General features: G+C 32.4%; 1 protein-coding gene across 1 annotated transcript in view; it reads left to right on the top strand.

The window, feature by feature from the left end:
* Positions 1-24,334, top strand: part of LOC126839270 (calpain-1 catalytic subunit-like) — a 74,048-nt gene that overhangs the window by 45,625 nt on the left and 4,089 nt on the right. The window contains exons 4-5 of the mRNA XM_050574515.1: positions 6,280-6,451; positions 13,686-13,924. Coding sequence (XP_050430472.1) covers positions 6,280-6,451; positions 13,686-13,924 — 411 coding nt within the window. The remainder of the gene's footprint in view (positions 1-6,279; positions 6,452-13,685; positions 13,925-24,334) is intronic.

Here is a 24,334-nt window from a genome sequence, read left to right as displayed (position 1 = left end):
CTAACCATGTCATAACCATGCCATTTCCTCAATAATTGAGGAAATATACTGTTAGTCCATCGAATATAGTTCAGAGAGAAGAGATGCGCACTAAAAAGTCGGATTATCATGGTCTGGCATGGAATCTTCCTCTTTCTATCATCAGCTTTTAATAAATTGTGTTGTAAATTTAAATTTCAAAATTCTTAAAAATACTGTGAATGAATAACAGTAGGTATTATTGGACAACTTCAATGGCCCTATTTTACAACTGTCACTATGATAATAATGTTAATTGGTTTGGCCGAGAAGACGTGATCGTCTAACTTTCAAGAAAAGCCTATATACTAAATCATTATCGGATATAATAAATGTGATTGCAAAGAAACCGAAATTAAAGAATATTAGTTACTTTTATTGTACGTTTATAAAATGTAAATGGCAGTCTTTGACATTTTTGTTTAAATTACCAATCACTCCAAGAAGATCACGTGAATAGGTTCAACTTCTTTTTGCGATTTTCTTAATGTTAAGTATAAGTACGTTTGCCGTTTGATCCAGATGGTTGCTGATGCAGATCGAAAGCTATACCGTTTACGTTTAACCTGTGCACGGGCGGTACGGGTGGCCGGATAGGTACTATGCATTTAACGTATAAGCTCGGTTTCGTAACAACTATCCGAGTTGCGGCGATAAGTAGGTATCTTCTGTTACTGCATAAAATACAACTTGAGGAAAAAATTGCATACGTGTCCGCCGTGGATGATCGTGAATATCCACAGTTCCCGGCGGTAGCAAAACGATTCCCACAAGGCGTTTCCCTCGAGGGTCATGCGACGTTAACGCGCTACGCTGACCGTCTTCTCTGATCTGTCTTGTTCCGTGTATTATGGATGTGTCGGCCCGAGTGAAAGGATGAGAGGATTCTTCATCGGGTTTCTTATGTGTGTGTGTGCTGTGTGTGAAATGGCACAAAGCCAGGCCAGGCCGCATGTGAGTATGAGATATCTATAGCAAAAACAATATGTCCAGCCCCCGGGGCGCCGTACTACCCAGTTACGTCATGTTACCTCCTGTGTAATAGTAGATGTAAGAGGTCTTTATGGGGCGGCGGCCGGCCGGCGATATTGTGTTCTTTTTGAGTCCTCACCGACCGACGTAAATATTATTATTTATACACAACACACAACTTCAGATGACCGACGCTTCTGCTCTCGTGTGTCTGGTCGATCGGCAGCCGAATGATCTAGCTCCCGCAGACGACTATAGACGTGTCCAGGGTGCACCGTCGTATACATATAATCGTGATAACTACAGCTGAAATCGACGGCTGAGTCTGTGCTGTTATATCTCCAATTGCACATGAGATTATAATGCGAGTGCATAATATAATAATTACTTACAGTGACGTAACTTGGAGTAAATTCTGGGAGGGGGGGGGGGTAGGCGGTAGTACAATTAAAAATGCATTAATACATAAATAAATAAATAATAATTAATAATTCAAACATTTTTTTATTTTACATTGTAAAACTGATAAAATCAAGTCAACAAAAATCAAGAAAAGTTTTACTTACCTATTACCATTGGTTATAAATAATATAGATAGCCCACTGGCATGTATTTTTTGCTGCGCGTAAACTGTTGCCGTTGTAGAGCGATTTATACTGTTTTTGGTTTAGACCCTCCTTGCCCCCCCCCCCCCAGATTAAGCCTATGGTTATTAAGAGCGCGTGCAACAAACGGCTGACTGGTTCCGGAAAATAGTAGATTATAATAATATTGCACAGTTTGCGCGCGGCTGGTCCGAGGTAAACAATAATAATTCTTTCGGGTCCACCCAAAAGTCGAAAACCGTTATATTTAATGTAACCAATGGTTACGACAGAGGACGACGACGTCTTTAGCGGAAATAACACATTTGGACGGTTTCGAAAGATCGCACGACAAGCTTAATACAGGATCTAGGATGTATAAGACTTGTATTATGCATATTACGAACAACGAAAGCCTACAATTAAACGGTCGTCTGCACAGTCACCGGCCAAAGCAAACCGATTACCGTACATAGTCGATTCTAGTCACTTATATTTTTCTATGTATATTTTAACTTTAATATCAGCAGCTTTAAAATGTTAAGCAGTGTTTTGATAAAATCTCACGGCAGTCGTCGCCATCGTCCGGTACACGTGTTCGTCTTATATCGGTGTCGATTAGTCTGCCGCAATCCAACTATGGTGGAACAACAAGCCCTACAGCCGTGCCGTTATAACCGACACTTATGATAACGCCAATCGTCTTAGCCTGTAATTTAAAACCGCGTTCCTCGCGGCCAAAAAACAGCTATCAATTATTTGAATATACCTAACGGCTAACCGATTAAAAATTGTCCACCCTGTAGTGAATAGTCAGTAGATTCCTGATATATTGTTTGTAGGAGAATTCATGTACCTTTTCTGCGTTTTCACCTGTAAACCGTTGTCTAGATATGGGTCGGCGATGCAGTATTGTAGTTAGAACTTTTGTCTTTAGGTATACATCAGTTATCACTCCATGAGGATTGAGGAAGGATAATAATGATAATTAAAAAAGTAAATTTTAAAACATTAAATTCTTAAAATACAAAAACAAAATTAATCTAAAAAAATTATACTACAAATGTATGTAAAGTCATAAATTTCTTACATTATTTACAAGCAAATAAAGTTTTCAGATTGTAAAAAAACATAAAATACTAATAACAAATACAAAGGCAATATTAATGTTTAAGAATTACGTTTTACTAATACTCAGTACCTTTTTATATATTTTTCAAAAATTGGGACAGTATTTTTTTAATTGCTTTAAGCATACCACAAAGTTAAATTTCGACCACATTTCCAGCTCTTAAATTAAAAATTTGTCCAAAAACAAATTAATGGAAATTGAACTCGTACTCCTGCCTCCTGGTAATGTTTAATAAATATTTCCGATTCCCAATGTTTCTTCTACATAATACTCGTATATACAAAATCGTTTAAAAAAAAATTCAAAAACTTTAAGAATTATTTGTCCCAATACTATAACATGCTAATAATAACAGTTCTAATTTCATAATTCTTTGAATTTTTATTTTTTTATTTTGACGTAAACATATTAAAGAGAACAGAATCCATACGCTTAGACTGCTGACCAGTCCGACCCTGAACAAATTTGGATATTTAATTTATTATTAGCTTAATTTTGAGCCATGCGCCTTTTCCTTTGTACCTACTTCGCATGTTTGGGCCCTGTGGTACAACGAACCTCCGGTTAATTCTGCACCGGATATAGAATGATTCGCAAACACATTTATGGGAACACGAAATTCAATAGATCTCCTTAACTGAGCGGTCAAATATATTTTTTGTGACCTACTAGACGGCACACAATAACGATGCAGACAACTTCGGCTGGTAAGGAGCATAATAAACACAGTCGTTGTACTTGACCGCTGTATTTGTCCAGTTTGTGTACACAGCGTTAATAAACTGACTACACGCGGTACACAACAATATAATAATAATAATCAACCGATATAACACGTGTTTTTAAATGTTTTTTTTTTTTTTGGTTTCCTTGAGCACACTTGACGTTTGAACAAGACCGTTGCCGTGGTCGTCGGTAACTGTACATTTTCGAGTGTGCGGTGGTCATCAACTGCAGAGATAGGGCAGTCGACAATCACAAGACTTAAGTATATATAATGTACACGCCAGACAAGTTAGGTACGGAATAACGGGAAACGCCGTTGCCGCTTCCGTTGACGACTTTGGAATACTTTCGCCAGTCACAGATGATAGATCACGCTCGTTTCTTCTTCTTATTATTATTGTTATTGCCGTTTAATTGCGGCCAGTTAGGTCAGATACGTGTGTATGTGATCATTGGGTGGACAGTGGCTGGAAGCGTCTTGTTATAAAACAAATTGTTTTTTTCACCATAATTTGAATGCCATTTTGTGGGTTTTTTTCTCGAAAACCATAGTTTCTTCCATCGAATCGGCGACGGTTCCCGTTTTGTGTCCGTGACGATCGGGTAATAATCGTTGCCCTCGGCTTGTCCTATGACGTTGACCACGACTGTGTTGGAATAATAATAATAATAATAATTATTGCTTGAACAAATTTTCCATGTCGCCGTCGTCCCGTAGTTCGATTAGGTCCACGGCGAATGCCTCGGACCAACGACAGACAGATAAGAATAAACGCAAAACGGTTTGTTGTTTGCTTAAGCAGCTGCTAGTTGCTACGCGGAAAACATAATTTTGACAACAGCAGCGATTGTAGCCTTCCGACTACGAATCGCCTCTCGCGGGTCGTTAACTCGACGATTCGAAACGAGTATTATTATTACTGTTGTCAGACCAAATTCAAGTATCGATTCCGTTATTAGCGCAGTATGGTCGCGCTAACAAAACGCCGAATGTAAATTGGGCACAATAATATTAAAATACAACACGGACCACTATAGCCAATTGACATAGAAGAACTACTGCTCAACCATTTAGTATTTTTTACACCGCGACCGCAATGCTATAGCCACAATCTAAACAAATTAAATTTAAAAAAAAAATGTATATCCGCTGTTGTATTTACGCGGTTTATATTATAGAGATTAGAAGAAATTGTGTCCAATTAGATGTACTCTCACACTCGTGTGCGTGTTCAGTTTACTATTGGAAAAGAGAAAAGTGTGACATTTTAGTGTAACTATGGACTAATTCGTTTGTTAAGTCCAGAATAAGGCAAATTTGTTTCGAAAAAAAATGTAATTGTAAGCTTTTGGACCCATGGATTATCTCACATAACGTGCCATACTGATGAATGATGATAAATAAAACCAACTAATATTCGGTTACATTAATAACGCCATGTTACTTGTTAGTATTTTAAAATATCATATATAGTATCTTCAATATTATACTTAACCGTTCATCGTATGTATAATTTAGAGTATGTATTATACCGAAATCTGAATAAATCTATTGACTTTTATTATTGTTTTTTTTATTAAAAACAAATTTATAACTTAACTGTTTTAACAGATATTGGTTTATGCTACATTTAAACATTACAAGTATTACTGTTTACAAAATAAAAAGAACCGTATTTTTATTTTGAACGAGACTTAAGTAAAAAAATAATGACTTTCGAAATTGTTCGTTATATACACACAGTATATTATTTAGCCTATTCTCATTAGCAGTCAACGCGCTTATAGAAAATAGGACGTGAAAAGTAAAAAGGACGTAAAAAGTGAATTAGCGTTTTATAAAAATTGTTGTAACGTTTCGCTATTGCCTATTGGTGGTGTCACGAAACGATTTCCTGGGTCTCCTCATAATTTATTCTCAGTGCACGATATATTTGTTTTGGTCTATGAAATCAATGTATATGCCAATCACGAATATGGACGACCAAATCATAATAATAATACTACGAATGAACCGTCGCGTCGCCACACTGGTCATCGTTTATTTGTTTGTTTTTTTGGGGCCCAGAGCGCTGTCAATTGATCTATGCGATCACTTTCACAAGACTGTCAAATAATCCCACGTGGGCCTACGAGTCAAGGTTAATTATTATTTATGGGCTTATTATTCACTATTGTTAAATTCTCGTTTCAATTTAGTCGTTTGGCATATTAAAGATAATAATTTCCTTCATTCTTTTTAATTTCTGTGTGTTTTAATTTTTGAAGAAAGCCGTTTTGATTTATTAATGTACATTTAAATAATCATCCGTGTTGACGGCAAACCGACATGTTATTTTCAGATAAAGACGCAACCATCGCGTGTGCTTGTAGTGGATTTTTCGAATTATCTAGCAGCAATCATCTATGTAATTTGTGAAGCTTATATTATTACGTCTATTCGAATAACTCCCAGCAAATCTTGCATGTTATAAGTCTTTCTCCGAGTACAGTAATGTGTTAGTGGAGAGGAAGGACGACGCATAATTCAAATAAGATGTCCATTTGCGTTTGCATTTTAATCTTACTATCCGCAGCTATAATTGTAAATAAAATTAAAAAGTAGTAAATTGCGTTCGCCTTTATGTGATTTTCTCATTTAACTACAAACCGAATTTGCCATCTAGACAGCAAATGCGGTTTGTAATGAAAACAAACTACCTCTGTTTTTGTTGAGCTTTTTAAAGATAAAATTATGTACTCGCACGTTTCACGCTATATTAAATAGTTTCTCCACAGACACAGCAAAAGAGTATAATTATTTTCAAAATGTTGTCAAAAAGTTGGTATAATAATATTTTTTTGCAGAGGCTATTGGACGGTAGAGAGACCCAGACAGCAGCCCAACTACCATGCGCTACGCCGAGCGTGCCGTGAGCGCGGTTCTCTATACGAAGACCCAGACTTCCCTGCCGGTCCCAAGTGCCTTTACAGAAACAAGCGACCGGCAATTCAGCCTATTGTATGGATGCGACCACATGTAAGTCAACATATTATACAATAATCGTATTTATATATTATATACCTATCATAGTTAGTATACAAAACTATTTGTATATAGGAGTGACACTGTTTTGTTATAGAACATTTAACCGCTTATTCCCTCACTGTTGAGGAATCCGTCTCGACTAGCATAATAGCCAGTTTTGATAACCTTAGCATCGTAACCCCATTAATTACATTGATTTTGATTTAATTTCCCCATTAGAGTTCAGATATGAGCCTACTGCCTACGCCAACATAATCTTATATATTTATTATATATATATATAATATATAAATATATATATGTAATATATATATGTAGACTTAATATTATGGTGATGATGATACAGACGTTTATGTTTTGGTTTACCTTTGTAAGTCAGGTAGCAGGACACGTTCGTTATTAATGCACATACTCTAGTAAAAAAATGTACGTGGGTTAAGGTGGTTTTGATGTTTTTATGAAATTAATTTGACGTGTTTACACGGCATTCATTAACTTAATCGATATTCAGAGGAATACCATTTGTATGTAACTAGGTGTAGGTAGCGAGTGAACGATGATCAACGCATTACTGTGCAAGTAAACCTGTACTACAACTAATTACTGGGTTACACGAACAACAATTAATTAGTATATAACTGTCACAACCTCTTCGCTTAACTCAGAAGAAATTATATTATTTTGTTTTAATTAATTTCGTTTTAAATAATTTCATTGATTAAGGCATTATTATTAACTCGATAATGCGGTGTATTGTACGGTTAAACTTCTACTTTTTACAAACCTCAAAATAGCCTTTTGAATGGGTAATTGTTATTTTGCCATTTATATTGGTTTAAGTAACATAACAAATTCTACTACCATATTGCTGCAAATTTTAGTTAAACCAAATAATATTGTTTGAGCTTCGATGCGGAGCTGAGAAAGTATTGTATTCACAATTATGCTTTTTTTTTTAAGTCTGGACTTAAGATATCTTTTAAACCGCTGAATCGATTTCTTCGTGTAGCAACTCTATAGATCAGAAATCGTACCTGAAAGGTACTTTATTGGGTCAAAATTTAATAGTCACCACTTCCTCATCAAAATCGAGAAAAACACCAAACAAATGTACATGAATTAAAATTACAAACCTCTATAACTTTTTAAAAAATCATTCTTAAAATATCATTTATTTTTAGCTTCGATGCGATAAGATAGATTCAATGAGAAGGTACCCACGATTTCTTTTAAGCCACTGGACCGATCAATTAGTTCCAAATTTGTATAAAATATTCTTAAGACATAGTAGTATCGACAAACGTTGACAATCTAAACAATTATTGTACACCCTTTCTCCTAGAAGGAGTGGAATTTTTTCATTCTTTCGTTTTTTCATGCAGTTTTAGGGGGTTTAGTTATGAACATTAGGACTATAACATACACAATTTACTCAAAAATCTGTAGTCAAACATTTTTTTTTATTATGAAAAACCCAAAAAAATAGGGGAAAATTACAGTTTGACCGTAGTCAGTTATTAGGTTGCTATATGACATATAGTATATGTGGTTTATACATACTTTCCACAGATTCGCACCGAAGTGTTTATTTAAAAGTAATTTTATCACTTTTAGTTTTAATAATTCCTGTAGACCTGGGACCTCTCCATCCCCACTATGCTTCGACCCCACTGTACTAGCTTTTTTTTTGTTATTAGTATCTTTTTATTATTGATATTTTTTATGTTATCCCCGAGATGCTGACTGAACCGGTCATTTATGCGTTATAATGCAGACGTCTTAATCAATGTTTAAAATTATAACAGCAGTCTATTTTTTGAAAAGATTAATAGAAAAAAAATAACGATGAAAATAGGATATTATATATTATGGTCGTGTGAAAATATAATTTTTCGTTAGGTCTGTTCTGTATTAACCGCTACTATACCTACATTTGTTTTAACTAAAAATGTTTTTAAAAAGACAGCATATTGAGTTCGAGACATCGTGGGGTCACGACTCCTAACCAACCGGTTGGTGTAGTCGTAAGACAGGAAGAATTATTATAAGAGTTATTATTATCATAATTATGACTGAGAATGATGAAATCACTAAAAAAAAACATTTTGATGTGAACGTGAAGTATATTATCTTTTGTAGGCATATTTATTAATTAATTAAATATCGATAAAAATTATTCTAAAGAAAAATGTGTTAAAAACTATATTTTTACAATTTTAAATTAGAGTCGATTATATGATTATGGTTGACTGTCTAGGTTTCCTAACAATTTGTTGTCGTTGTTACTGATAGACAAATCAGCAACATAATGAAAATTGTTTTCGGATACCAGAGTAAAAAATGGTTAGGTTAAGTTGAGGTTAGGATCTTTGAGAAACTTGTAACTGTTATAACCCCACTCTAGAATCTAGACCTACTTTTAGTTTTGTTTTCAGACCTTTAGTCTTAAAACTAGGGCTCAAAAAGTAAAAATATGAAAAAGTTTCCATCCCTTTTAAAGGAGAAGGGTTTTTAAAATATTTTTTTTTGGTTTATCAGTATATTGGTAGTACCTACTATACCTAAAGAATATTTCATACAAATTTGAAACTATCTCGAATATTCTTAAAAAAAGTTATAGCATACTATAGTTTTAAGTTGAAAATATGTCTATCATTAGGTGTTCTCAATTGTGAAGGAGGAGGAGTGAATTTTGTAAATTTGTAACCCAACAAATTATCTTTCAGATCTATAGATTTTCTACATGCAAAAATCTATTATCAGTTCAGCAATTTAGGAGGTATCGCGAGTCGTCTCTTAAATTTTACAACGAAGCTAATAGTTACATAATATTATCTAAAATAATGGATCGTATTTTTTTCAGAATACATTTTTCGGTTTGAACCAAAAAACATATAGATTATAATTATGTTATAAGTTATAATTTAAAAGTTGTTAAGTATGCATTAAAAAATAATATTATTTGGCAAGCACATTAACAACTCTGAAACATATTGTGCTGTAAGTCTAAATCTATTTTATATTATAAACGCCGAAATTGAATTTTAATTCGCACAACAGGGCATGCAGTAAGCAATTATAAATGAAACAGTAAACACTCAAGCATGCAAACCGTTAAATCTTGATTGCATAAAATAATGCATAATACATATTATATAGTATATTTTATTACTATTGTTATCATCATTATTAATCATTTATTAATTCGTTGACCTCTTGGCATTTTTAATTATTAACGGCTTGGAGACGTCGATACCTTCAGGTGTGTGTGATGGATAAATCAATAAACAATTATTATTATTAGGTTTGTCAATTACTATTGTGAATATGTATTAATGCCAAGTAGGTACAATAAAAAAAAACTGACACGGTACAAAACTATAAAGTAAACGAAAGAGTATTATAATTAGAGGTGGACTTCGATACAAGATATAAAATCTTAATACTTGGTACAGCTTTATTATTTATTAATAAATTAATTGATCGATAGAATGTAATTTAGACTTATTGATACCTATCAGTTGAGACTTTTTGCCTGTCTCTAATTACAATATTTCAAATTTAAATTATTACAAAATAAGATGTCAAAGATACAATGCATTACTGCTATAATGACGGTTCTCAACGTTGTTTTAGTTTAAAAATATTAAACTTAACTTAACTTAACTTTAACTATGTTGTTGTGGTAAAGATCATAAACGGACTCATTAGAGATATTCTTCGGCTCATAGTATAATTGTCACATTAATATTGTAAGTCGAGTTTATTATATGCGGTGTATCGAAATGCCAAGGTTTATTAGTATATATACTTATAGGGAAACAATATAACAATTTTATCAAATGTATTCTTTGGTTCCTTTAACGGCGCAGGAAACATTTGTTTCTTTCCATTTTCAAATGTGTGTAGAATAATATAATTGATGCATTGAGAGAATACAACAGTGGCGGTTCATGATGACGCCCTTAGGAAATAACACGCTAGATCTTGCCGCCCAGACACTAGACCATCATCAAAATATGATGATTACGGTTTAAGTATAATATATATATATATATGTAACATTGTTACGTTCATGTATATACTTTATACATATGTGGGGGTTTTTTATGTGGAAAATAACCGCAAGCACTGACAACCTAGTCTAAATCAAATTTACCGGTGTAACACTAGTGTTTAAGCTATTAGGTCGCATTTATTATCTTGCCACCGGCTCTAAAGGAAAAGGTTATTTATTAAAACTTAGGTATATTACATAAAAACATCCGTCGGTTTTTATATAATTTTACACGATTTTCATCCAGTTCAAAGCTCATTGCACGCGTGTCGAATATGCAGTGTTCCATGAGACTCATAATCTGTCAGCTGCAGTGACGTCTTTACCCTAATGGCACGGGGGCACGACCCCATGGACCCCGGCCTGATGGGGCCCCAAATAATATAATTTACATCTTAACGTTTTTTTTTTTTTTTGGTTTTCTTACATGAGACTGCCCTGGCTGAGAGAAATTCTTTCAGAGACCCTCTATAAATAATTAATAGTAATAATTCATTGTTATACAGTAATACAATACAATAGGTTTGAAATGTTGTGTATTTTTCGAATAATTGGTATTATACCACTTTGATTTAATACCTTTCTCATGTGTTCATGTAAGCGTGTATTTAGACGTTGGTTGTATATTAGTTAATACAGATAAACAGATTTAATTGTTTCAAAATATCATTAAAAATAATGTGTTTTACTAGTCTTTATTAAACAATATTATTGCTCGACAGCTCTAATAGTATCATATATTTTTAATTTGAAATCAATTTGAAGTAAAATTTAAAACAATAAAAAAAAAAGGTAAAATTAGTAAAAAACAATAATACTATCGTCGTCCGCCCTGTATACTGCAATATTTACATTATTACAATGTTAATACTTATTGTATTACAAAAACAAATAATATTACTAAACATTGACTAGGTTTACTACATAAGTAAACAGTCAAAGACAAAATTAGTGTTCTTTAAGGACAGTCAAAGTCTTTATACATAAATTAGTACAGCTAGTAATTGATGAAAACGTAGGTTATGTTGGTTTTTTCTGTGCCATGTAAGATACTGGACGATGTATGGAATAAAGTGATAAAAACTAATCGACAAAAACGCGTCAATTCCGAGAACATTAAAAAAAATACACACAAATTAACTGTTAAGTAGTATTTCGTGTGCGAATAGTAAATACGTAATGATGTTTCTCCATACCGAGTGCGCATGAAGTGAGCGCAATCATTTCCGCTGTTTTAAGACTGCGGTGTTAACCATTTAAAGTGCGCTATTCCTAGTCCTCAAACAAAAAGTAAACTATATTATGAATGCTAGTTGTTTACGTTACATAATACTAATAAGCAATAGTACTGCAAAATAGTAATGACGTACTACAATTATTGTCTATGTCCCGTTTATTAATAGTCAAACTCTTAGTTTGGCGAATAGAAATGTAATTTTTGTAAAATTTGAGCTATGTTGACAATTTTACTTGAAAAAAACAATCGTCGAAACCCGATTACCTAAAGCAACGCTTAACATGTCAAAAAGAAATGTCAACACAACATTGCGCGGACAGCAAAGTATAAAATTAATACTACAAAATCACGAACATTTTTAAAGAATATTTTTTTTTTAATATTTATGGTTTGCTATAAATACACAATAATATATGTAAACAATAATGAAATAAAACTATTAATACATATCTAATCTAATTGGGAATAAATTAATTAAAAAATGAAAATAAAGTAGTAATCTTAAAAAACAAATACACAAGTGATACAAAAATATAAAAGTGATAAATGTCAAAAGGCTATCCCGAATATTACTAGTTGTGTGAAAAAATCAATAATATTGTTATTATTATACGAGGCTAATGCCCTGGTCGGGTGGGGAGGGATAACCTTACAGTGTTACGTGCTCGTATGTATAGGGGTATGGAATGAAGGCCTATTTCTAGAGTTTTAGGAAGAAGTGGCAAAATGAAATATGCTATAAGAAAGCTATCATCGGTTGTCCCACGGAGAATTTAAAAAAAGTTAACATCTAAAAAGAGCCCTAGAACTCAGAGTAAATATTAGTAAAACTACAGTTAAAATCTTGTTAACATAATTTTTATCTATAATATTATTTTAATTTATTTGTTTTGTGCTCTAATGTATAGACCCCATTTATGGCGATGTTGTAGCTATAATTATTTTTCATCATTTTGTAAGATTTATATGACTATAGTTATTATATAGTTAGATTATAGTTATTATTATTATAAAGATTTATAATTCAATTATCTAACCTCATTCATAAGACAACATAATACTAATTTAACTGATAATTAATATTTATCAAATTTTAATATAAAATGGAAATAAATGTCTTATGTGACCATAAATGGGGTATCCTCCCTCTACCCATTGTATAGGGTTATTTTAACAATGTGGAAAGACCGGTTAGATCTTAGGAACACATATCCACTGGCTAAACGACCATATTGATCGTGTAGATAATTTTCTTAAATCGATGACTTATAAAGCAAATTTCTAGTCAAACGTCCAAGTAGTTTGCATACTTGGTGGTAATTTATTTATTTATATTTTTTGGATTGTAGGTATGTGACTTGCCGCTCATAAATCATTTTTTTTTTTATAATAAGACCGGACATAGCGGCATAAGCATGTGGGTGAACACAAGTGCGCCGAGGACTTGCCTATTCGCCTTGCCGGTCATTAGCGCGTGTAGATTATATTGGAAAGATAACATTTACCGCGTGCAAGCTATATGGTTATAATGTATGAATGACCACAACGGTTTCTTTACACGCGGTGCACCACGCACTAAGAAAAACTTGTTTACATTTCAATTCGCCCGAAAATACTACCGCATGTTGTTTTTATATTATTATGTACAATAGCTGATGATAAAAAGAAAATTATGACCAATAGGTTTTATTTTTTTTTTTAATTTAAATTTAAATCTATTTTTATTTTTTTCTTCTCCTAGCGGTTTATTATTTTAGATAATTATTATATTATGACCGTTAATACAATGGATAATCGGATACACGCGCATTGTCACATATCTACTATAATGATAATAAGACACGCATGATGTGTTTCGCGGTATTCATTTTTTTTTATTACATACATTAAACAATTTTGTTATTCTAATTATTTACAATTTTTCCCTACAGGAAATGTGCCAAAGACCCAAGTTTATGGTGGAAGCGTCGAGGCTGTTGTCCCAAGGTAACGGAGTTGTGTCGTCCGGAGAAAATGCTCGAGGGCGGTGTGGCGTGGAACCTGGCGAATACGGAGACCACAGCTTCTTGGCCGCAGTCTCTTCGTTAACGCTCACGCCCAAATTCCTCGACCGGGTCGTGCCGCCAGACCAATCATTCGACACCACCACCTCATATTGCGGACTGTTCAGGTGAGTCGGTCACGACCAACAACCACGGCTATACTTGTACGAAAAGCGTATGGATGAAGTGCTGTTTAAATGATTTATATTATAATGCATATCAGCATATGGCATATGCAATAGGTGTACACGAGGGAGCTTGAAATGGAAGAGTGTGACAAAATATTTAAGGACTATAACATCTTTAAAGTAGCGAGTCTAGTCTACATTGTATTATTTTATAGCAAGCTCTTGTGGGGCCACCGTGAAGACGTATTTAATAAGCTATTTGTTTAATAACGCAGGCGAATAGATTTAATAACGAACTGGATTTTCTGAAAACCATATGACACGTATATAAGAGACCCTAATTAACCGTTTCTACACACTCTACTCTTCCTCCCGTCCTACATTTTAATCTATAATAACTTAAAAATAGTAATAATTCAAAACTGGTTATTGACCACTTAAAATGACAATACAATTGCTAGATCTCTCGAGATGTCAATTATTATGTCTGCAAACCGTCGGCTACTTGTTTGTGTTGTTTCATATATTCCGGCATGTAATGAGGCAGAACGGAACTTGGTAACATCGTCATGATGTGCTTGACTAGTAACAAATGCACGATGACGATTTTCATGGCAATCGCTTTCCGCATACTTATGTGTTGGTATTGGAACATTTTGAGTGCCTGGATGTATTTGGCACGGATTCCTTTATGATGCCGGTCATGGCTTGGCCGTAGTAATAATCGAACATGCTCGTGATGGACTGCCATTCGAGTTGGACTCTGTACGTATTTTCCAGAGTAATTTTCACCTCTACCCTCTCATACCCTGCAAGTAAATTATCAACTAAAAAGTAATGACTTCCACATGGGATGAAACCGACATGTGTGTTTCTCCGGGCCTGGATCCAAAATCTGGATTTGTTACTCATCACCTCCGAACTCGCACTCCCATCGATAGGTGCACTGTATTTGTACACTGTATTTATGTCTTGATATCCCCTGTGATCTGATTTCAAGAAGTGGGCTGTCTTCTCGACGAACGTGTGGAATAACCACATCAAGGCCTTAACAGTATTCCACTGTTCGTTTGGGTTGGCACTTTGCGTGCAACACAGCTAACATGGTTGCCGATTCCTCTGGGACTGTATGCGGTTTAATTATTTCTCGGTGGGATGTAGCAGAATCGTCGGATTAGAAATTTATATTTTGATGAGATGTAAGTGTCGCAAAGCGAAATACACATAACTACATTGCAGTTAGACGTAGGCTTCTTGCACGATATCGTCCAGAGAGTCTAGCGACAGATCTCACGGTGTCTACCATGATTAGATTCGGCTTAGCGGCATATTCACGGTCAAAAATCTGCAACCAAACCAGTGTGTCGGTCCTTTCATATTTGTTCACATCATCGTTATATTCCATCAAATTATCAATTCCCGTAACGTCACCAATTTGTTTGCAAACGGTAATCAATTTGCATAATAGCAAAACATAATTTACTATAAAAAGCGTTTTTTACAGTGACAAAGAAAAACGATTTTTTGCGCAAAATATGTAATACAAATTCATTTTTATCATCTTTTACAATTTGCATAAACGACTTTTGTTTATACATTTTTTTTAACATACAAATTGTGTAAAATTGTTCTTTCTCACGGTAAAAAGATCAACGACCTCATGTTGGCGTCACACGGTATTGATTCGAGCTAAATAATTATTTCATTTATTTGTTGGATTTTATACCGTTAATTGATATGATTATTCTACTGTTCTCGATTAGTCTTAATGACCTGAGTAAAACGAGAATGTGTCCGGATTGGCCTTAAATATAGTCTAGAAATACCAGAAACCAAATGATAACCTCGATGTTGTAACAAGTTTAAGCAAATAGCCCAAATTTTAGTTTGAGTTTGAGAAGAATTTGTGGGTAGGGGTATGCCTAATAAATATAATCTTATATATATAAATTTCAAGTCGACTCAATTTTTTTTTCCCTAATTTATAACAAATCACCCAAATATTATTTACTTAATTTTAATACTTGTTATTACATATTATGTTTGTTTGGTATTGGTGTTTACCTACATAATTGCCGCTTGGCGTTCTTAAATCTAAGTTAAATGTTGAAATACCGGTCAAATTCGGGTTTTTTCTGTAAAAATAAAATAAGTTATTATAAAAACAATTGTTTTCAACTTCGTGTCAATGCTAAAATACTATCGACATTTTTAAAAATTCTTATCTCAAAACGGTCATTGATAAAAAGAGAGACTTTTCTGATAGGTACTTTTTGTAAAGTAATCTTCTAACACATCTGAAATGCATAAGTCAAATAGTGTAAAACTGAACTATATCAATCAGTATTACTTGGTTATTATTTTTATTATAAAATGTTGGTGTTGATAAATTCATAAATTATGTAGCTTTTCATTAATTAAAAGTCTAAGGTTTATGAATTAGGGGGAGGGAGTTATAATGCAAATTTTTTTTTGTAAATTTAGCTTATTGCGTTCAAGAAAGTCCACAAAAGTGGCGTCTCTTAAAAAACTGCCCACTTTCAATCTCTTTATAACTGATACTATTGCAAGCGAAACTCAAATATTCAATACATTATGAATAATGAGGATTTAGTTAATTTTTAGCTTAAATCTGTCTAATCCGTGTTACCCTTTCGATATCACAATGTAATGGGGAAATCTTACTCGCCGACCAGCATGTAATTCATATGCTTGGCCGTGTAACCATTTGTAAACGGTAGAAAATTAGATAATCGAATTATCTGGTAAGACTTTCCGGCAAATTCGCCGCAGTTGTTTCGGTGTTTTTGTTTTTCTCCAAATCGAAATGACATTTTTATTTGTCACGTTATGATAGTAAGGTGCATGCCCTTTGTACGTGGTTCAGGCTGGCGATTAAAGACGTGTTATTTAAGCCGATGATATGACTTTTCTATATATAATGCGTTTACTCTAACGGTATTCGTCCGTATCCGAACGCCGTACCATTCCCACGGTGTACCCAGGCGGAGGACAGCTCGTGCACAACTGTTTTCGAGGTGTTCGAATCATGAATATTATTCATGTATAATATATACATTTATATATAAAGACCAATAAAGACTTCAAATGTGTGTGCTTACGTGCGTAGGAGAGTAAAAAAGCATAAAATACTTAACGCCAAAACACATCTAAATCGGTCGAGGCTTATACGTTTAATATATCATTCAAAATTACCATTATTTATAACCTCACCCCACTTAACCTAAAAAACGCAATTTAAACGGGATATTATACAGGAAAATGTCAAATTGCAGAGATTGTCATAATCAGCAAATGTATGTTGCAAGATTATTCAGAAACATTAAATTGTACCTTAAATAACTATTATGTAACTTCAACAAATTAAAAAAAAAAAAACACTAAAATATTCTTAAGTATATAGCCTAACAAAAATATGTGTATAATAGATGTGTTTATAGTGGTACTGAGGTTACAAATAAGTCACAAAATTGAATTTAGAAAAACCTAAATGAGATCTCACATCAAAATTGTTTTAACATTATTCGAGTATTGTTTTTTTCTCGTATTTGGTTGATACCAATAAGGAAACAACAAGTCAAGTCGGTAACTTTTTTGTGACCAGTTTGTCATTGCTTTTGTGTACGGACATAATAACAGTAATTATTACCTATTCTGCGACGGTTGTATAATGTATCAATCTTTCTAGAGTTCATCAAAGTGTGTCGCACAAATGACGCTTGAAAACCGCAGCACAAAGAAACAATATGCCCCTAACACCGAATGTGTGTGCAGCGTATGTATGTGTGTGTGTGTGTGTGTTTTTTATAACAACAAAATATGAATTCCGACAAGAATACTGCTTGTCATTTGCTATGATTTATGTGAGTTGCCATTCCGTTGGCCAAAAATAACGATACCGAAACTGTTGGCCACCCGAAGGTCAATTTGTAAAGCAAATTGTGTATAGCGGTCGCAAATAAGTAGCAACTAATGCTTTTTTTATTGCCTACTGATACACACCTTCGAGATAATCAAATCCGAAATCAGGTTCCATCGAAACGACAGCATTCAATTAATGGCAAGTTCAATAGATGTAATTTATGATTTAGCCCTTGTGTGATTGCTTACAAAGGAAAATATAATATAATACTGTAATATCTTACGTTATTGGGCGCTGATCTGAAAGGAGAGAGCTTAGCCGCTATAGTCCCTACCAAGTGCAATGGAATGCAGTTATTATATTGCTATACTGTGGGAAAATAGTAACATGACTATATTTGCATTAAAACTTTATTTAAAGATTACTTAAGTCATAACGATATCAAACCAGGCAAAAATTAATTCCCCAAATTCTAATATCTCGTTCGAGATATTTTGATGGCTTCCTAAAATTATAATAATAATAATAATAATAATATTCTATAATACGGAATCAACTCCATTTACAAAAATAGTATAATATATATAATAATAATAAATAGTATAATAATAACAGGTAGTATAATATAATAAATAATGAATAACATATGCTACAATAATTTAAAAATAATATGAATTTATAAGTCTTAACTAATTATCTATTTGACTTTAAATATGACTTGAGTGTATCAGTATTGACTATTGACAAAATTAAAAAAATCAATATCGGCTGTATTACCTGCTGCCATTAATATGTTTATTGGAGAGGTTTCTAGATTTTTTTTTTAAATTTATTTAAGTAGAACAAATCTTTAATTCGGGTATTGATTATAGGCACTTTAAACTGTAAACGCTCGACAAGGAATGGACAATTAATCGCACCAGCAATGAGTTTAAACAAAAATGTTATATTTTGGGTATTCCTTCTATATTGTAGAGAATCCATATTAAAAAAACCAGAAACTCCATTATAAGCAGAATGGGGTTCTCTTTGGACATGGCATTTAAAGGATAAATACCTTAAAAAGTTATTTTGAATTGATTCTATATCATGAGAATGAGAAATAGAATTATTGAACCAAACAAGTGAAGCGTATTCAAGGCGTGATCTAACTAATGCAAAATAAACTGCTTTAAAGGCATCAGAGCAAAAAAATTCGTGGCAGTTTCTTTTTAAGAAATGCAGGTTTGATGAAGCTTAACTTTTTATATTTTTTATGTGATAATTGAAAGTAAGTTTTGTGTCAAAAGTAACACCTAGGTCTTTTACAATAGTGAGTCTAGGAATAAGACAATTATTGATGGTATAACTATGCAGTATGGGCGATTTTTTTAGAGTAAAGGATAATATTGAACATTTGTCTATATTAAGAGCCATACCATTTTTATTACACCATTCGACGAAATTGTGAATATCAGACTGGAAGCATGTAGCATCAAATTCTGATTTAATAGGCATAAATAATTTTGCATCGTCTGCTAAGAGCAATATTTTTGAGTATTTTAAGCTAAAGACCACATCATTAATAAATAAAAGGAACAGAAGAGGTGATAAATGGTCACCTTGAGGGACGCCAGAGGTTACCTTAATTTTGTCGGAGTGAAAACTTTTATATTTTATGATCTGGATCCTATTAGTTAAAAATGCTTCCAACCACGATAATAAAAGATCTAAGATACCAATTATTTCTAACTTTTTTATAAGTAAAGAATGGTCTATTTTATCGAAGGCTTTTTCAAAATCTGTGTAGACAGCATCAAGTTGAGAATTAGATGAAAAAGAATCCATAACAGATTGCTTAAAAACTGTGAGATTGGTGACAGTAGATTTCCCATTTCGAAATCCATGTTGTTCGTCCACTAGAACATTTTTAAACAAGGGTGTAATTTTTTGTGAAATGATTTTTGAGAATATTTTTGCAACTAGTGAAATTTTTGAAATAGGTCTATTTTAAAATATCAGGAAATATTCCAAATTTTAATGAATTATTAAATAAAATCACTATGGCAGGAGAAATAACAAATGAACATTTTTTTTAAGAAAAAGGCATCGATTCCATCTGGTCCAACGCCGCCCCTTACTGAAAATAACTCATTAAATACATCAGTTAAACTAATTTCGACTTTATTTATACTTGAAGATAATTGAGGAATATGTTTTGAGGTAACAGGTAGGGTATTATTTTGTGTTGAGTAAACACTGGAAAAATATTTACCAAACAAATCAATAATGTCTTGACCGTTGCTAGCCGAAGTATCATTTAGGCGCATATAGTTAGGTAAATCGTGATTTAGTTTTTTATGTTTAAGGAACGTCCAGAATTGTTTTGGATTGGATTTTATAGAATTTTGAGAGTAATTAATAAAGTTTGAAAAGTCTCTTTCCCTTATGTACTTACATTTTGCACTTATAATTTTGATTATATTCCTTTATAAGCAATAATTTCATAGCAAAATATAGTTTTGACTAGTCTTTTAACTCTTAACTTGGCAAGTGCTAATTTTTAAATAACAAAAATAATTTAAAATATAAATACTTTTTAGGTTGGCCGTGGAAAGATATTTATAAAATGATTGTATCTTAAAAAATACAGAACTAAGTTAAGAGCAGTAAAACTTTACAAAACATATAATATAATATTACCTAACCTGAGTGGTGCCTAAAGTGAATACAATTTATTATGATAAATAATAAGAAAAATTGAAATTGGAGAAGAATACAAAGGCAAACGTTACTAAAGTAATAGTAGCAAAAAATCACCACTGAATCACATTAATAGAACTAAAATTTATGTTAATTTTATTATTACTATATTTAGTAATTACTAATTATACTACTTTATCTACTTACTCTACTTTGTAATTTGGCAACAATAAAATCTTTAAAATTGTATAATTGAGAGATTTTTGTATAAAATTGTTTTAAAAAAGCCATTAAAATGTGATCCCTGAGCCAAAAACCCACTTGCCCCATCCTTTAAGTACGTTCTAGCACATAGGAGACTTAAATAACCATATTTCTTATATACTTATAGTGTTTGGTAACGTTTAAACTAAATGACAATAATTTTACGTAGGCAATACAAAAGCTTTTGTAAATGGGTAATATATATATATATTTTTTCTATTTGTGTCTATTTGCGATTTAACCTCGCTGATTTGGTCCACTCAGCCTTTTCATTATTTATATAAACTTATGCGTATGACACGGATGTTTCACGTGACCGCTTTAATTAACTTATGCAACAATGCTGTAATGCATTCGTGCTAGTTCAGGAAATAGAACAACCCCGCCCGCAATGATCGCATTGATGGAAATTAGTCGTTCGTGTTTTTCTCAGCTGACATAACGCGTTCGCATCGTGTTTCACGATATGAACGTTAAACGCGTTATGTATTATTATTATTATTATACATACATTTAATATATTATGTATTATTGTTTTACTTTCAATTTTCAAAAACGTTTATTTCTCATGCCAAACACAAAATATAAACTCCCGAATAATATAACATACCTAAATCTGTTGGTTTATCAATGACAATATCTTTACTGGTCAGTACGCAAAAGTAGTAATACAAATGTTTAAAATGTAGTGAATTTTCTAACGTATTAACTCTACAAAATCGTTTAATTAAAGATAAAACATTATTAGGTATACATCGTCGACTATTTTGTTATACGAAATAGCATTTATACTTCCAAAACAACCGGGGAAAGAGGTCGTCGACTAGCTTAAATATTTTTACAGAACTAAAATCCGATCATTCTAAGTAGGCGTAATTTTGTCAGGCTCTTAGGTCTAAATTGGTTTTCTCGTAAGAACAAAATGGCTTTACTCGTAGAAAGAATTGTATACATTTAAAGTTATACTGAACCTTATACTAATTATCCTGAAAATAAATTTACGTGGTCGAAATTTATTAAAACCATTTTATTCTTATATAAGGGATTTTATATATTGCCTATATATAAAATCCCTTGAAAATCGTCCGCTTTAAATCGTCTTGAATATAGACCTAGGGCTGAAATTACAGTTATTTATATCTTGGACTCGGGGTCTCCTAAAAAATGTGGGTTTCGAGGTAGGTAGGTGCCTTTAATGGGCTCCGTCAAATCCGACCCTGAGTCTATCAATAATAATGATGTTAATAGTAACTATTATAATGGGTTGTAATCTTCTTCTTTTTCTCCTGTCGATATGTCGTTCTTATACTAAACAAGATGATATCAAAATAACGATCACTGATTAATATTGATTAAACCTGTGTTTAATTTTTATAATTATTTCAACAATCATACTCATTGATAAAGACAATACAACAAAACGCACAAGTACACTAATATTACCAATAATAATTCCAAAATGGTTTTGCACGGTATCACCGCTGCCACGTTCTGAGATTGTACAAAATCGTTTTGTAGAATATAGGTACGTACAACTGTCTTAAGTGTTGTTTAATACCGTTTAATCAAGTCGTATTTAATAGCATTTCTACCGAAATAGTGTTTGGAGAACTTATTATGGTTATTAATTCCTACTCGGTTTGGGTTTCCATCGAATCTGAAAAGGACATTGGCTAATACTCGTTATTATATAACATTTAATACCACTATTTATAATAGTAATCTGCGCAGTACATAAAAAGAATATTATATACTTAATACGAAACAAAGCAATTATTCTTTTGAATTATATTTGATTCTATTTGACGTTTCAACGGAAAAGTTTAATCTGATTAACCGTAAAAGATCCGGTATTATTTTATATGGCATTCATTCAACTATCATATTTTAGTATACATTGTCTCAAAGAATCATTTAATTTGCTTTATATGTTATAAATTACGATTTACCTACTTAAAAAAATACTATCAGTTAGCCACTTAAATGAGGAATTTGGGAAGCGCCTTCGTACTTTACAAATCCGTATTTTAATCATTTTGTTTTTCTATTTTTAAAGTTTTAAGTACGGTATTAAAAATCTTTATTAACAATTCTATGAAAACAAAATAGGCTTGTGTAACAAGCAAATTTATTTGATGTGATATTTAATGTGTAAAGTATATTCTAAAAAAACATTATTTTCTAATAAATTAATCAAACGTGAATCTTAAATCTTGAATTACAACTTGTGTAAACTAGCAAGCTGTACGTATTAGCCATAGCTGACCCAAGCTGATGAATTTCTGCAGGTTATATACTATACAGACTTTCCTGACCAAATGATTAACAGCGGACTATGAATACTCTCTTTTATATCTTGTGCACTCAATAGCAGCAAATCGTTAAGCAAATAATTGTATAACTAAAAAATAACAGTAATCAAAACCGGTCATCTACTGACCGGAACCGCTAGATAAATAATAAACGATTAGGAGCTCTATATCGAGACAAAAACATATGATACCACCGATTAAACAATACACATAAAAGTACAGCGGACGCTTATTCATCATCTTGGTTAAAATTGTTTTATTTTATCATTTACAACGTATGGTATAGATACCTCTTAGGGAAACACTTAGACGGACAATACGACATTTAGTATTATAGTATATATTTTATGTAAACTACAATTCTCTTTTACGACCGTCCTGGATTATCATTTTGGATGATCAAGGCGCCGACGTAGAGATAATAGCAAACAACATTTTAGTCAAACAACGACACCATTGTCCATTGGTTAATTTGTATTATTTGAACTCTAAAAAGTCATTGTTTTATTGCCTCATGGTCATGGTTCTTTGCTTCATCACTTATCGCCATAGGACAGCCTATAGGTACATTACTATTATGTGAGTTAGTAGAAAGTGGTCATAATAACTTGATCATCTATTTCCGAATATTTTTATTGTAATAGGTACCAGTATTACAGTATTAATCAAATCATTCTGCTAAAGTTATCTCTATGATTTGTTCACACAATAACATACTAATTTTGTGGTTCACAAAAAATGTTTATGTGATATACTAAACTCGATGATTACACACGATGTAGTTTATTTTTATTTATTTTTTTATTTAACAATAATAACGGACGTTAATCCGAATTACAATACTTTATTCATTAATAACAATGATAGATACAGTATATCTACAATTACATAAGCAAAAGAATCTTATGATTTAATGATAATTCAATCTAAGATTATATTAAAAAACACCAAACAAATTTGCATGTATGTACATTTGCAATAGTAAGAAAAATAGGGAAAAAATAAAAACAAATGCTATATAAATTAATTGTCATTACATAAGGTATGAATGGGGACTGCAAAATAGCTAGGTAAATGTTTAGAATATTGAGGAATGTAAATAATATCTTTGTTTTGCGTATTATGATGTCTTATTTTGAAGGATATGAGGTTAAGTAGAAAGGAATCATTACTATCAATTAATAAGCTTACTACGAAACGTAATAAAGAATATTACCTCCTGACTCCTGTCTCTGGTTTTAAATTTAATAATTAAAGAATATATTTATA

This window comes from Adelges cooleyi, unplaced genomic scaffold (assembly GCF_023614345.1).
Source record: "Adelges cooleyi isolate 19-005CV unplaced genomic scaffold, UGA_ACOO_1.1 ACOO_flye_CR_arks_rails_tigmint_CR_PRNA_1, whole genome shotgun sequence".
NCBI classification, from domain to species: domain Eukaryota; kingdom Metazoa; phylum Arthropoda; class Insecta; order Hemiptera; family Adelgidae; genus Adelges; species Adelges cooleyi.
This window is presented reverse-complemented; position numbering and strand designations above follow the sequence as displayed.